At 41.7% G+C, this 14,634-nt stretch overlaps 3 protein-coding genes across 6 annotated transcripts; all 3 read right to left on the minus strand.

Annotated features, from left to right (window-relative positions):
• Positions 1–1,002: 1,002 nt before the first annotated feature.
• On the minus strand, positions 1,003–5,450 carry LOC127521348 (olfactory receptor class A-like protein 4). The gene is made up of 6 exons (XM_051910567.1): positions 5,294–5,450; positions 4,949–5,041; positions 2,803–4,570; positions 2,015–2,278; positions 1,689–1,943; positions 1,003–1,438 (listed from the first exon to the last, which is right to left on the minus strand). Exons 3-6 carry the CDS (start codon positions 3,058–3,060, stop codon positions 1,211–1,213), a joined length of 1,005 nt encoding a protein of 334 aa, XP_051766527.1. The 5' UTR covers positions 3,061–4,570; positions 4,949–5,041; positions 5,294–5,450; the 3' UTR covers positions 1,003–1,210.
• Positions 5,451–5,589: 139 nt separating this feature from the next.
• LOC127521352 (olfactory receptor class A-like protein 4) lies at positions 5,590–9,456 on the minus strand. Its single transcript, XM_051910572.1, has 5 exons — positions 9,324–9,456; positions 8,539–8,948; positions 7,226–7,489; positions 6,897–7,151; positions 5,590–6,152 (listed from the first exon to the last, which is right to left on the minus strand). Exons 2-5 carry the CDS (start codon positions 8,788–8,790, stop codon positions 5,934–5,936), a joined length of 990 nt encoding a protein of 329 aa, XP_051766532.1. The 5' UTR covers positions 8,791–8,948; positions 9,324–9,456; the 3' UTR covers positions 5,590–5,933.
• LOC127521346 (cyclin-L1-like) lies at positions 9,191–14,474 on the minus strand. Of its 4 annotated transcripts, none has more exons than XM_051910563.1 (10): positions 14,188–14,472; positions 13,619–13,693; positions 13,439–13,548; positions 13,059–13,179; positions 11,873–11,937; positions 11,696–11,795; positions 9,860–10,115; positions 9,700–9,790; positions 9,535–9,591; positions 9,191–9,456 (listed from the first exon to the last, which is right to left on the minus strand). In XM_051910563.1, the coding sequence occupies exons 1-10, from the start codon at positions 14,410–14,412 to the stop codon at positions 9,333–9,335; spliced, it is 1,224 nt and encodes a 407-aa protein (XP_051766523.1). In that variant the 5' UTR covers positions 14,413–14,472; the 3' UTR covers positions 9,191–9,332. The 4 variants fall into 4 exon arrangements, with proteins under 4 accessions (XP_051766523.1, XP_051766522.1, XP_051766524.1 ...); XM_051910562.1 differs by having other exon boundaries at positions 9,535–9,594; positions 14,188–14,470; XM_051910564.1 differs by lacking the exons at positions 9,191–9,456; positions 9,535–9,591; positions 9,700–9,790 and having other exon boundaries at positions 9,969–10,140; positions 14,188–14,474.
• Between the last annotated feature and the right edge of the window lie 160 nt (positions 14,475–14,634).

Genomic DNA, 14,634 nt, shown 5'->3' on the forward strand with positions numbered 1-14,634 from the left:
AGTTATGATATAAAGTGTTAAACATGTTCCTTTGTATGTACTAATTATCACTTATATTGCATAATGCCATAATTTTGACTTTATAATCTCATAATTTTTTTTGTCACAATTTTGACTTTTATCTCAAAATTGACTTAGTATGTCCTAATTTTGACTTTTTGTCATAATTATCACTTAGTATGTTATAATTCATAATTTTGACATTTTGTTATTTTGCTTTTTATGCCATAATTTCAATTTTTGTCTTTTAATTTTGACTTTTTATGTCCTAGCTATCATTTATATTATTATGATGCCATAATTTTTACTTTTTAATCTCATATTTATGACATTTAATGCCATAATTTAATAAGTTTGACTTAATGTCCTAGTTATGATACAAAATGTCAAAATTATCTCTATGTATGTCCTAATTATCACTTATATTGCCATAATTTCAACTTTTCATCTCATAATTATGAATTAGTACATTATAATTTTGACTTTTTAAGTTTTAATTATAATTTACCAAAGCATGATTCTTTTCTTACATGGCAGAAATGGGCTTCATGCATTCATGCTATTCATTATTTCAGTTAATAATGAATAAATCTGAGCTTAATAATGTTGTTCAGTTCCAGTGATGATCTACAGTGTTTTATTGCAATAAATCTTGTTTCAAACACAAATCTGGTTTTAAGATTTGTACCAAAAAAACCTTCTTAAGAATGTTCTGATTTCTGCTGTTCATGTGTGCATTTTTCATTTAGCGTTTAATCATCTGAATATCTGTCGAGTTCAAATAAATGATGGTTTTATATGATCCACAGTGTCAGTGGTTTGTTGTTAATCTGTGTAAGTAAAGCAGGATTTGTAGGCTGGAAAATGTAATATGTGTCTCTGTGACACTTTCAAACGCAACAGTGACTGTTCAGGATTTACACACTTCCCTTTAAATAAACGCTCATAAACGACCATGACTTCATTTAAATACTACATACACACACATAAAGACTTAGAGAAAAACATTAGTTCATTCACAAGTTTAATCAGTCAAACGGCCGCAAACAACAGACACAAGACAAACAAAACCACCTAAAGACAAACATGATGAAGTCCTGGATTCCAAACAAAATGTCTTCAGGTTTACTGACAAATAAAGAGGTGTGAATTCAAATGCAACAGTTTCATGATGCAGAAAACAGTGTGACATGTCTTTGATGTCTGAAGTCTATCCAAACGGATAGAGATGCGACAGGATTGACTTTATAAAGGCTCGGAGTCTCCGGTGTCCCACGGCGAGGACGATGGGCGACAGCGCGATGAAGCTCATGTTGGCGAAGCGAGCGATGATGAGCAGGAACTCTGTGGAAGATCCGCGGTTATAGTTGAAGTAGTTGACCGAGATGACGTTAGTTCCCCAAGAAGAAATGAAGAGGATATTGAGCGCCAGAATCACCTGAGCAAACACAGAGAGAAGGTCTGTTAGTCGTGTTTCATCTGTTAACTGTCAGTGTCCTGCTACTGCCATTTACCCCAAATAATCATCATAAATTAGGCACCATTCGAAAGCTTAAAAGCTCAAAATTCATCACTTTTTCACTTCTGCTGTAATCTGCCGAGTGTCTCTTTAAAAAGAACCAAAGCATTCATGAACTACATTTACAAACTACCATTTAAGTCCTGAGCGGCTGACAGTTAACACTCACTTTAGCCGCCCGTCGCTCCGCAGGGATCCGGGTGACGACCGGTGCGTCCTGACTCTTGTTGGCGGCGTTCCGTGTGTGTCCGTGAGCGTACAGCGTCAACAGGGAGCCCAGGTTGGTGATGTTCATCAGGCAGATGGGAATGGACTCATGGATCACCATGGAGGAGGTGGCGAAGGCCAGGCCGCTGTAGGCTGATGGAAAGTCCCAGATGCAGCCCATCAGCGGCCGAGTGGTGCTGCTGACCAGCATCAGCGTCTGCGGGAAGGGTCAAAGGTTAAACGCGGTCGTACACAAGCTAAATTTTGATCATAAAGGGGCAGACTGACCTCGGTGGAGTTCTCGTCTCCGTTCTTGGAGAAGATGAACGCTGGGATGGCGTAGATCAGATTGAGGCTCCAGATGAGGCCGAAGCCGAGGATGAGGGATCTGGGGGGCCCGCGGGGGCCGTGCAGGCTGATGACGGGCGGGGCGACCCGACGCAGCGTTTGAAAGTGGAACGCACTCAGAAAGAACGTCGACCAAACGTTTGCGGAGCGGAGCCAAACCCAGATGCCCATCATAAGGTGACACATGTCTCTAGAGAGGAAAATCTGTGGGGAAACAGACACGTTGATGTTTGAAAATTGGTACGGAGCATAAAACAGTCGTCATTAGCAGTTTTGAGAGTGAATACAGTTCACGCAGTTGTCCTATCAAAGGAAACCCAGGTGCAGAGAATCCTAGTGTAAGCATTTCAAACCCAACAAATTCCTGGCTGTCAAATGTTTTGATTTTAAAGCATGTTTCTTTTCAAATAAATGACACTTGGTTTAGAGTCCAACTGGTGTTTTTGTTGGTTTTGATTGTTCAAACTTAGCAATGAATCAAACTCTAACAATGCCCGAATTAAACTCTGGAGAACGAATCAATAGATCCGTGAGCCTCTCAAACTCTTCAGCTCAAAGCCTTCACAAAGCTGGACCAAAAAGACACCAGGTTGTGTTCACACTCATTTCAGTTTGGTTGTAGAGATTAAACCCCGACTGCAATCCCATCTCCATACCTCAACATCTATCCATTCATTAACAGTCATCCATCCAACCAAACGTCCTTCCATGTGGTAATTCTGCCGTACCTCCACTCCCAGGTCGGACACCATCACGACCGTGTTTCTCACCAACGACACCATCAGGTTGGAGAAAGCCATGTTGACCAGGATCACGTCAGAGCTTCGGACGACTCCCGTCTCTCGCAGAAGGCTTTCGCCGACCACTCCGATGACCGTGGTGTTGCCCACGTTCCCCAGCAGCACCAGAATGACGTAGAGGGCGAAGTAGAAAGGAGATGAAGCGATACGCTGACTGACGCTTGAGGGTTTTCTTTGAGGGGCCATGTTTCTTCTGATCGCCAATCGAGAGTTCAAGCTTCTTCAGACTTCAATCATAAATGGAGCTTCTCTCAGAACGCCTCAGTGATGTTGTAATATCTCCATCCCAACGCCTCCCTCTCCACCCACCGACCGCAAGCCCCTTTTATGGATCATGGTTGCCAAACAAATATCAACCCAAAACAACATCCGCTCCATCCCGGTCCTGCTGTCATAGGTGAAGATGCCGTGAATGGCAGGTGAGATTCCACCAGAGATATGGATGTTTTGGGACACATGAGCTGAACTTGCATCTTCACGCACGAGGGATTAACTATCCCCACCAGGTTAATTAAACTCTCACTAGTTAGCAGCCTAATTCATTAGTAAGCCCACCACAATTCCACAGAGTGTGGGTCCAAAAACAGCCATACACTTGGAGTTGTTGGAGCTGTGATTTAACAACTTTAGTTTCGGTCTTTGTGCTGTCTAGTAAGAATGATCCATCTTCTCGACATATAAACTGTGTAAAACATTGTGTAAATTGTGTGTCTTTTTCATAATGTAGTCTATACTTTTACACATTTTCATCTATCACACAATCATGCCAATTATTATGACACTTCCATTTTACATTATTTTTCCGCACTGTTATTGTTTGTGTGTCCAGGAGAGGACACGCCATGACCTCTGACCCTTAAAGATCTGAATCTAAGAAAAAAAGACGTTTCAAACACATTTATTTTCATACTAAACATCACAAAAATCAGTTATCATTAAACAGATAGAGTTTTGAGTATGCCAATTAGCATTAACTTAAATATATCACGATATATATGTCGCAACTATGGAAGCCCATTTCCGGCACATAAGGAGGAAAAAAAACATGTTTTCATAAATCATAAATATGAAATAAGTCTTAATTAGGCCTATGAGATGAAAAGTCCAAATTATGACATTAAATGTCATCATTTCGAATTTTTCATCTAATAACTGTAATAATATAGGCACTTTATCTCATAATTATGATTTACAAAAGCATGTTTTTTTTCTTACAATATAAATGGGCTTCCATACACGACAATACAGGTGGTTTGGTGAATGGATGATGGATAATACATATTTTATATACAAACATACAGGGATGCATTGCGATGTAAAGTTGTGTAAATAGGAAATATTTTGATGCGCGCTCCTAATTTAATCAATGAAGCACACTCCACAAAAGCGCGCGAAGGTGGCTCGTGAAACGGCGCGCGCCCTTTAAACTGCAATGAAACGCAAACACAATAGGACGGCGTATGATTTTAAAACGTTACAAAAGTTTTCAAAGTAATAAAATAATGAAAAATTATTGATTTGTAAGAGGCTCTACGTCGAATTAGTCGTTTTAACGCGTCGCGACTGTTAAATTAGTCAAGCTGATCGGTCAGTATTTACCTCAGAGAGCGCTGGAGAATCTCCCGCCGACAGACATCATCAGATTCAGAGTGATGAGGTAAACACGACACATTGATGCATGGTGTTTCGACTGAAACTACAGTTAATCACGGCAAGATTTAATACATACTTTCTTCTTCCCCTCGTGTACAAATAGAAGCAAATGCATTTCATTCAGACGTGTAAAATGAAATTTGAGTTTAAATATGAAACACTCAGGCATTCTTATATAATTTCAAAGTTCATTCTTCAACATCTCAGGAATCTGGTTAAGGATTATTAGTTAAATCAATCTTGTGGTAACGTTCAGTGTGATTATGCTGTTTGACGTTCGCTAGGTGGCAGTAGAAACACATATCAGACCCTCACATGTGTGAGCAGAGACATCAACACAACTCAATATGACTCACAACACAGATCTGACGCAGGGACAGAGAAATTTCATAACACAATGTACAAGAAGAGAACTTCTTACATGTTCCTGTTTATGGCATCCATCTTGTGTGCTGCTTCATGTTGTTTGGCTCCATTTTGAAAACTCAAATGGGGGTTAAAAAACCAACCCAATCTGGTGGGTAAATATAGGACAGAGAAAATGCTGGGTTAATCTATCATAATGACTAGGTTGCAGAGTTAACCCAGCAGTCTGGGTTACACGTTTAACCCAAATGAAAAATCCAAAGAAAAAACCAACAAACAAACTTAAAACTGTTCTAGGAGGAAAGAAGCAACGGCTCAGGGTGCTGGAATCTGTTGCAAGATAACCATTTTATAGCAAGAAAACATGATTTAGTCCAAGAATAAAGAAACGCAGGTTTACCTGGTGTCATATTCTCTGTCGGACATTGGCGCTGTCCTGTGAAGCGAGTGGTGCGACATGACGTGACACAGTTAAATCACTCCCATTATAATCAATGAAGCTGCCCACAGTGCAAACCCTTCGTTGATTATAACAGAAGCGATCTAGTGTATTCGTCCAATGACAGCGGCCCTACAGCAGACATATGAAATAAGAAAGTTATAACGTGAGAAATAAGGATGTATTAGTGCCATACTACACAATAATAGACTAGAGAATAACAATACAAACCTTAAAATAATTCAGGAAGATTCCTCTCAGGACAAATTTTTATTTAGTCATATTTAACATTTTATTTAATACTTACTCCTCTTACAACAGTTGCATTATATGATTTGATATGCATTTGAATAAAAGCGTCTGCTGAATGAATAAATGCAAATATAATGCAGTGCATTAATAATTCTACTTCCTTAAATTCAAAGCATCCTGTTTGATCAGTCAATTCAAATTCAAGAATCTGCAACTGGATTTTGAATAGCAACACTGAGGCTTTGTTCTTGAGTAAGTTCATGCAACTTTATTAAAAATAAATAATGTGACACACATAAACACTTATGAAGTGATCTGTCTTTGATATCTGTCCACAGAGAGCTGTCTGTCAGACTACACGCGACAGGATTGACTTTATAAACGCTCTGAGTCTCCGGTGTCCCACGGCGAGGACGATGGGCGACAGCGCGATGAAGGTGATGTTCGCGATGCGAGCGACGATGAGCAGGAACTCGGCGGAAGATCCGCGGTTATAGTTGAAGTAGTTGACCGAGATGATGCTGGTGCCCCAAGACGAAATGAAGAGGATATTGAGCGCCAGAATCACCTGAGCAAACAAAAGAGAAGTGTCATTCTGTGATATTGATTTAAAAACTGCCTGATCTATTCCTGCCCAACCCCTAACCCCACTTTCTTGTAGAAACACTCACTGGAGAACCAAAAACATGAACCAACTTGCTCTCAGCCAGAGCATGAGCTCCCATGGGACCCTTCCCACAGAATCATGGCCATCTGTGAAGATCATTAGTTCAGGAAATGACATCATCATGGTATAATTAAAGTTTGGGTGTGGGACTGTCTTGCATAGTAGGTCTTGTTGGTCCTGAAACAACCAGTCGGATTTTTACACTAGATTTGTGGGAACCAATGACATCCAAACTGACATTGGAACATTCAGGTCATCTATATGCTAGTGTCCCAATAAAATAAATGAACTTAATTTTTATTAGATATTTAAAATCTATGTCGAGAAAATGAACCACAACTATTGATGACATCATCTTGCACTGGGAGGCGTATCCATTTTTTTTTATCCGTAAGTGCATCAACACAGGAATATGCAATTGTCAAGCCATTTTGGGAGGTCTTGTCGAGTAATATAATTTCCTAAGAGAACTTAAACCATAATAACTTAATAAAATATGTTTAAGAGACTCTGGCATGAGAAGCGTAGCGATAAATCTTTATTTGAAAATAAGAATGTCCTGTATGTATAAATGATCTGAAAATAAAGGTGCAGGGTTGATTTCATACGGTTTATTTTGTTAAAGTTGGGTTAAGATCATCTCACCTTAGCCGCCCGCCGCTCCGCAGGGATCCGGGTGATGACCGGTGCATCCTGACTTTGTTTGGCGGCTCTTCTTGTTTGTCCGTGAGAGTACAGCGTCCACAGGGAGCCCAGGTTAGTGACGCTCATCAGGAATATGGGAATGGTTTCATGGATCACCATGGAGGAGGTGGCGAAGGCCAGGCCGCTGTAGACTGACGGAAAGCTCCAGATGCAGCCCAACAGCGGCCGAGTGGTGCTGCTGACCAGCATCAGCGACTGGACGAGAGGTCGAGGGTTAAACAAAAGGAGACACACAAGTTAAATTCAGACCTATAAAGACACAGACTGACCTCGGTGGAGTTCTCGTCTCCGTTCTTGGAGAAGACGAATGCTGGGATGGAGTAGATCAGATTGAGGCTCCAGATGAGACACAGCCCGAATATGAGGGATTTGGGGGGTCCGGGGTGACCGTGCACGTTTGTGACGGCCGGGGCGACCCGCCGCAGCGTTTGAAAGTGGAACGCGCTCAGAAAGAACGTCGACCAAACGTTTGCGGAGCGGAGCCAAACCCAGATGCCCATCATGAAACGACACCAGTTTTTATTGAGGAAAACCTGTGAGGAAAGAGGAAGGCTGATGATTTTTGGGGCAGAATCACAATCACCCTCATTCGAATAAAGATAATTAAAAAACACAACAATATCAAACTAGACAGCAGAATTCGTAGCAGTGTCCTTCACACAGTTAAAACTACTACATTTTAGATGCCGTTGCTCCATCCAAACTTATGCAACTGAAAACTAGCTCTCATTTCTGGCTGAATAATGAAACACAAGTCTTTAGGAAGGTGCCAGTGGAAATGGAAAAACACATAAGCTTCAAATTTCTGGCCAGTCTCAGCGTTCTCCATGATATCGTGGAGAAGGTTCACACAGGGTTTCCAACCTACTGTCTGCTTTGATATATATCTTTGACCGCTGATCCTAGACATAACGTTTTATTCCTGCTCGACCTCACTTCTGCCTTCAACACGATCGGCCATCATCTGGAGACCAGGAAACACACTTTTATATCTTCTCACCTGGACCAACAGGAGTCTCCCAGAACCATTGGTTTTACATGGTTCAGCTCCCAAACTCTGGTATAATCTCCCTCTAATACCTGTATCAGATCTTCTCCTACAGCTAAGACTGGATTTTTGGGTGGTTTTTGAGGCAACGTCAATAGTTTTGATAGAAATTTTTTTAAAATGTTTTAAAAATGTTTTTCTTGGTCATGCGAACATCAAGAGATTCCATTCTTCAAACATTATAGGAACGTTACTTTTCAATGTTCTCTGAACGTTCTGAAACAAGTAGTAACATTTGCGAAACATTAGATGGACGTCAGCTAAACTGTTTCAGAAAAAAAATGTTCCATGAACAATGTATAAATAACATTTTTGTATACTTCCATTCCCAACCAGCATCTCAACATTTATTCGTGGGTGAACATCACGGACCATGGTTGAATTTTGTTTAGAAATAGAATAAACGCTGATGAATTACATCTCAACGTTGATTTATACATGTTTTGTTAACACTTTTACAACCATTTAGCATTGAATGTTGTTTCAGCATTATTTCAAACACACTCAGTCCATCATACAGTCAGTCTCCCGTACCTCCATTCCCATGTCGGAGATCACCAGAAGAGAGTTTCTGGCCAACGACACCATCAGGTTGGAGAAAGCCATGTTGACCAGAATGATGTCAGAGCTCCGGACGACTCCCGGCTCCCGCAGAAGGCTTTCGCCGACCACTCCGATGACCGTGGTGTTTCCCACGTTCCCCAGCAGCACCAGAATGAGGTACACGGTGATGTAGAGCACAGACGACGGCGTGCGCTGAGAGGCGCTCGGGGCTTTAGCGGCCATGATTCACCTGATCACTGGACAATCGAGTGATCAAAGCGCTTGAGGTTTTTCCAGCATTTATGAAGCTTCTCTCAGTGACGTCTCGGTGACCTCATACCCTCATCACCACAGTTACCACATATATATCAACCCAACACAACATCCGCTCCATCTTGGTCCTGCTGGTGAAGGAGAAGATACCGTGAGGGGCCGGCGAGATTCCACCAGAGATACATGTGTATTAGGACACACGAGGGAATAACCGTTCCCACCGGGCTAATTAAACGCTCACTAGTTAGCAGCCTAATTCATTAGTAAGCCCGCCGCGATCCCACAGGGCTTAATATCAAGGGTCCAAACAAACTCTTCACTGTTTAGCAATTTTACAAGCACAACTTTTAAAAACCAGTGAGTCACACCGTTATTAAAAGGCTCCCATTTTATTTCAAAATAGATTCAAAAATACACAATACAAAATACTTTGTTCAAGGCAGTTTAGATCTATATAAGCGGTTTCATCTGATTGGTCAGTTTTGGGCCACTCCCCCCCACACCTGATGACATCATCTCCTGTGAGATGAACGTCCCTTTCTCTGCTCTCGTTCGCGTTCCCTCTGCCGGTGTCTGTAGGACTTTGAGCGTCCAGGAGAAACAGACCGCGATGGAGAGGACATGCTACGACTGCGCCTGAAGACAGACAGACAGACAGGTGAAGCTATTCTGTCAGGTGATATTCAGGTGCGCATGCCACAGGTGAGGTGTTACCTGCGTCTGGGGGGTGACGGGATGCTTCGTCTTTCATCACTGCGACTCAGACGCTTCCTACTGCGAGAGAAATGCATGCGGTATATTTTTAAAGAAATAATATCACTTCTAGTTCAAGTGGAAACTGAAGGTCAAGCGCAGTGCGCTGAAAGACGTCTGGCTCACCCTTCTCGGCTGGTGATCTTTCGACAGACGTTTTTGAGAGCGAGATGTGACAGCGGAGATTCGTGATTCTTCTGGTTTTCTGCAGGAGACGCTGAGGGAGGACGAGAGAATGAGCGCACAGAAACACATTCTGGTGACATCAGAGTATATATGAACCCACCAGCTTTAGACGCAGGAGAGAAACCGGCGGCCGGATCACGTGTCGGGGTGTCGGTCGCGGACGAGAGTCCTCCTGGTTTACTCGTGTAGTGTTGAGCGTCCAACTTTAAACGCGATTCCTCCACCTGCTGCTGCAGTGCCGTCAGCGACTCGCACCGCAGTGTGTACAGCCGCAGGATACAGCAGCTGATCTCAATCAGGTCCTGTTCTGACGCCCCGAACAACGAGAACCAGGGCGGCTGGTCAGGCAGAGGGATCTGACAACAGAGAGAGACCAGCCAGCTAACAGGGAACGTTTTTTAAAGGTTATGTAGATGTTAGGACAAAACATTCTTAAAATAACGTTTATGGAACGTTCTTATAACATTAATAATATATGGGCCATTCTACAGAATTGGTGCAATCTGCTGTCCCACAACCTAAAAACACATTTAAAAAACATTTAAGTATTCAGATTTTAGATGTTTACTAAGATCCTTCTATTATCTACTGAATCAAACAATAATATTTAAAATATCAGTAAGATTAATATATATAAAATCATCATTTATTGGGTACTTTCAATTGGGAGGTGTCTGTCCCGAACCGTAACCCCTAAATTTATGAAAATGATTTTTAAATAATTTTTGCATTTTATTCCATTGTTGTTTTTAAAAGTGTTTTTTATATTTTCTTTGTAAATCATGAAACTTTATGTAAAAAAATGTATCTCACATTTTTTATGTGCTGATTAGCATCAAAATTGTCATTACCGAAACAGTCATGACCGAAACAAAGTTTTGGTAGTGACAAAAGGAACACATGATCATTTATTTGGGGGAAATAAACAAAATTTTAGTACAGTTATGCAAATCAGTAGTATTTTAATATGTTTTAGTATGTGAGTTAAAATCCTGTCATGTGATGTGGTCACTACTGACACATTACTGTCACTACCGGAAATGTGCAGTCACGACCGACACATGGGATGTTTTGTCAAAAATAAAGTATATTGAATGATCAACTAAGATGTTATTATAGTGTTTGGTTCAATGTTTATTCAAACTAATGAATCCTTCACTTTGACATCAGTTTGATAAACTTTATGACTTTTACAAAGAAAGATTGGATTCAAAATACAACAAATCTCATAAATTACACTTGAAATATTGTTAAAATTGTAATTGTTATTGATTTACCTGTGAAAAGATTTTTAAACAATAGCAAAAAATATATTCACAAGGTAGATGTGAACAAAATCTTAATAGGTCAATGTGACTCTTCTTATTAAATTATTTATTATTGTGTTTCGGTAGTGACAAATTTGTGGAGAGGAAAAATATTCCAAAACTTTCTGAAAATACAACATGAGAATTAACTGTACAATTACTAGAAATGTGTATATTGGATATTATACAATTTGCATACATACAAAATTTGTGGAAAAAGACATATTTTTTCAGGACTTTTTAACCAGTTCTGTAGAATGACACATACATTCTTGTAAAGTTGAAAGAAAACATTAAAATCTAAAAAATGGATGTTTTAAACATTGAGAGAACAATCAAATGTAACATTCTCATAAGTTTTAACTTGATAAAATGGCACATTGCTCTAACATTCACATAACGATCTTAATAAATTAAAAAATGACATTTTGAACATTTAAAAAATATTCAGAAATAACATTTTCATAACTTAATGGGAATGTTAGCAAAATGTTCTTAGAACTTATTTTTGTCACATGCTGTGTGTGTGAAGGTCAGGTTTAATGGAGCTAGGGGATGAAAAAAAAATACAAACATAAAACTATCTGAATAACATAACGTCACCAGATAGAAGCTCAAATGTGATTCACCTGTAATACTCTTGCAGAAAGAAAGATACACGCGCACGCGACCGTTTCAGCGCTAAATCTTAAAAACACGTCAGTCCTCAAGCTGTCGTTCATGTAGTTCCTAGAGGGAGACAGACGGAGCGTTACAGTTAACACACCTGAGTGATTTTCAGCTCAAAGTTTGGTTCAGGATCTCACCAGGCTATCTGAAGCAGTCTGGTGTTCTTCTCACACTCCAGAACCTGAAGATACATCACGATCACCTGCACAGGTACACACCAACAACAAGTGTGAGGCCAGAAACATGCGCTGTGCATAAACGCAAACGCAAACATCACTCCATTTACATTTACACAATTTACTTCCTAAATTGTAACACTGAAACAAGCATTTTCTGCAAAGCTGCTTTTAAACAATATGTATTGTGATTACCGCTGTACAAAAAAAACTTGAACTGAATTGAACTGAATACCGCGACACAAGAACATGTTGCATTCTCAGCAGTGCTGTGAGAGAAGCGCTAAAGTGCATTAGCGCAACTATTATAATGGCGGAGCAGCGATGTGAAACGAATTGCGGTTAATGTTAGCAAAACTTCTGACATGTTCGTATCTATCTATCTGAACAAAACACATCTGGTTTAACAACAGACATTTGAAGGAAACTATCAACTCACTGAGTCGCGAGTTTTGTCACCGCCGCAGCAACGCAATAATGGACGTTAAAGGCTATGCTACGTTTCTCCCGTATTGCGAAAGATGCAAAACACGAAGTATACTTAGGCCTTTAATGTCCGTTATTGCGTTACTCATCTGCGTAGTCATTGGACGACACTTTGAAAGGTTTACGAGAATACACTACAGTAACGCAATAATGGACGTTAAATGTTGGGCTACACTACGTTTTTTCCGCGTATTGCTCAACTGTGCGAAAGACGCAAAGTATACCTGCTCCGTTAACGTCCATTATTTCGTTACTCCTCGGCGTAGTTAAAGGTTTACGAGAACATGTTACAGTAACACAATAATGAACGTTAAAGGCCCAAACATACTTCGTGTTTTGCGTTCCGCTCCGTCTCGCACACAGTTGAGCGATACGCAAAACACGTAGTGTAGCTCTACATTTAATGTCCATTATTGCGTTACTGTAGCGTGTTCTCGTAAAGTTTCGTCCAATGACTACGCAGAGGAGTGCAGATGGACACAGTTCACTCACACATGTGCTTCTGTCCTGGCCGCACACAGATTTGCGTGAACATTATGAAAATTACCTGTTCGAGAGATTTAGCGGAACTACAGCTCGCAATGCGTTGGCTGAGAATTTGCATAATTGCGTGAAAAGTGTGTTCCTGGCCTAAAGTGCAGCAAATGAGCGTCGGTCTAACCTTGTGTGGGTGTTTGACGTGGACGCAGAAGCCGAGCTCCTTCAGGACGCGTCGCTCCGCTTTGATCACGTGACTCTTGCGGCTGACATACACCTCATCCAGCAGCAGGGGGCTGACGAGCCTGACGGGGACAGCGCAGCTTCAGAACATACTCCAGACTCGCGCTGTACGGCTGAGCGGCGGCGTTGTGCCAAATCTTAACTCCCTGCTAAATTATTACCCCCATCGTTGAAGTCGCTACCTGATTGCCTAATCCTAACCCCACCCATAACCCTAACCCCACCCCTAATCCTAACCCCTCCCCCACACCTACTCCTAAACCAATACTAGGGGGGTAATAATTTGCCGGGGGTCAGAATTCGGCACAACAGCGGCGTTACCTGTTTCCCGCGGCGTGCTTGAGGTGGTGGAAGACGTTCAGGACGTCCCTCACTCGCCGCGGCTCCTCTTCGATCTTAGACGCGAGCTGAAGACACGCCATGGCGACCGTCTGCGATATGAGAGGGTTAAAGGTCATGCGGTCATGCGTGAGAGGCAGACAGCTATTTTATAAATCTCACCTCCGCGCAGTGTCTCACGAACGATTTACAGTAGAAGAACCGGTGGAACAGGATCTGGGCCGTTGCCATGGCGACCTGACAAAACAGTCGTAAAACATCCAAACAACTATGTTTTCATGTTAATGAGGGATGTGTGATCTTAAACTAGTACAGAAATCAATGACAGACTGATATATTAGTTTAGAACTCATACTAGTTTAAACACAGTCTAGTTGTTGTGGTCTGGGTCGGTTAACAGTCACTAGTGTGCCAACTAGCGGTTAGTCGAGGGATAATCAGTCGTACTCTTTTGTATTCAAATCTACTAAGTTGTAAGACTAGTCTAAGCCGTTTATGCAACCGGCCACTGAGGTGCTTAGCAAAACAACTCTGCTGAGAAACTCTGGTTTGCTGGTCTTGGTCTGGCCAGGGTTGGGTTTATCTGTCTGACCAGCTGACAAGAGCCTAAACTCCCTCTAAACCGGAACCAGACCGCTTTGGCCATACTGAGAGCCGGATCAAAAGCATTTTTTTCACAGAAGGGAATCGGGGTGACAAGTAGTTGCTAGGCAACAGAGAACCGCGCGGACCTGAGGCAGGCGGAGAAGAACTCCCGCGTTCTGGATCATCTCGCACATCCGGATCCGTAGCTGCTCCTCCGTGCGCGCGGACAGTCCGTGAGCGCGCGAGGGGCTGCAGTGCACGCTCTCGGGCGGCAGCAGGCAGTTCTCCAGAGTGAGCGCGACACCCGAGTAGAGTTTACCCGCGATCATGATCCCGTCACCGGGCAGAATCAGTCCGGCGGCCGCCGCCATGTTCACGCGGATGTATACATACAGTTCAACACGGTTCACAGCGCCATCTGCAGTACTGAGGGAGCCAATACATGTAACCACCTGATAAATTACTCTAATAAATAGGTTTAAATCCCACTCATCTAAAATTTAAGAGTACATAAGTGAGCATTGTATAGTTAATATACACAAATGCCATAGTTAAACTATGTTTTTTGAAGCAAATCATGGTTAATAAGTTAT

This window comes from Ctenopharyngodon idella, chromosome 10, assembly GCF_019924925.1.
Source record: "Ctenopharyngodon idella isolate HZGC_01 chromosome 10, HZGC01, whole genome shotgun sequence".
In the NCBI taxonomy this organism is placed as follows: Eukaryota; Metazoa; Chordata; class Actinopteri; order Cypriniformes; family Xenocyprididae; genus Ctenopharyngodon; species Ctenopharyngodon idella.

Bases quoted from the DNA above. Each gene is read 5' to 3' on its own strand.
- LOC127521348 (XM_051910567.1), bottom strand. From the start codon at position 3,060: ATGGCCCCTCAAAGAAAACCCTCAAGCGTCAGTCAGCGTATCGCTTCA. The intron at 2,279-2,802 runs GTACGGCAGAAT...GTTTCCCCACAG, and splicing joins TGTCCGACCTGGGAGTGGAG to ATTTTCCTCTCTAGAGACAT. The intron at 1,944-2,014 runs GTCAGTCTGCCC...CCCTTCCCGCAG, and splicing joins GAGACGAGAACTCCACCGAG to ACGCTGATGCTGGTCAGCAG.
- LOC127521352 (XM_051910572.1), bottom strand. From the start codon at position 8,790: ATGGCCGCTAAAGCCCCGAGCGCCTCTCAGCGCACGCCGTCGTCTGTG. The intron at 7,152-7,225 runs GTCAGTCTGTGT...CCTCTCGTCCAG, and splicing joins GAGACGAGAACTCCACCGAG to TCGCTGATGCTGGTCAGCAG. The intron at 6,153-6,896 runs GTGAGATGATCT...TTGTTTGCTCAG, and splicing joins CGGAGCGGCGGGCGGCTAAG to GTGATTCTGGCGCTCAATAT.
- LOC127521346 (XM_051910562.1), bottom strand. From the start codon at position 14,412: ATGGCGGCGGCCGCCGGACTGATTCTGCCCGGTGACGGGATCATGATC. The intron at 13,180-13,438 runs GTAACGCCGCTG...TGTCCCCGTCAG, and splicing joins AAGCACGCCGCGGGAAACAG to GCTCGTCAGCCCCCTGCTGC. The intron at 11,796-11,872 runs GTGAGATCCTGA...GTCTCCCTCTAG, and splicing joins AGACTGCTTCAGATAGCCTG to GAACTACATGAACGACAGCT.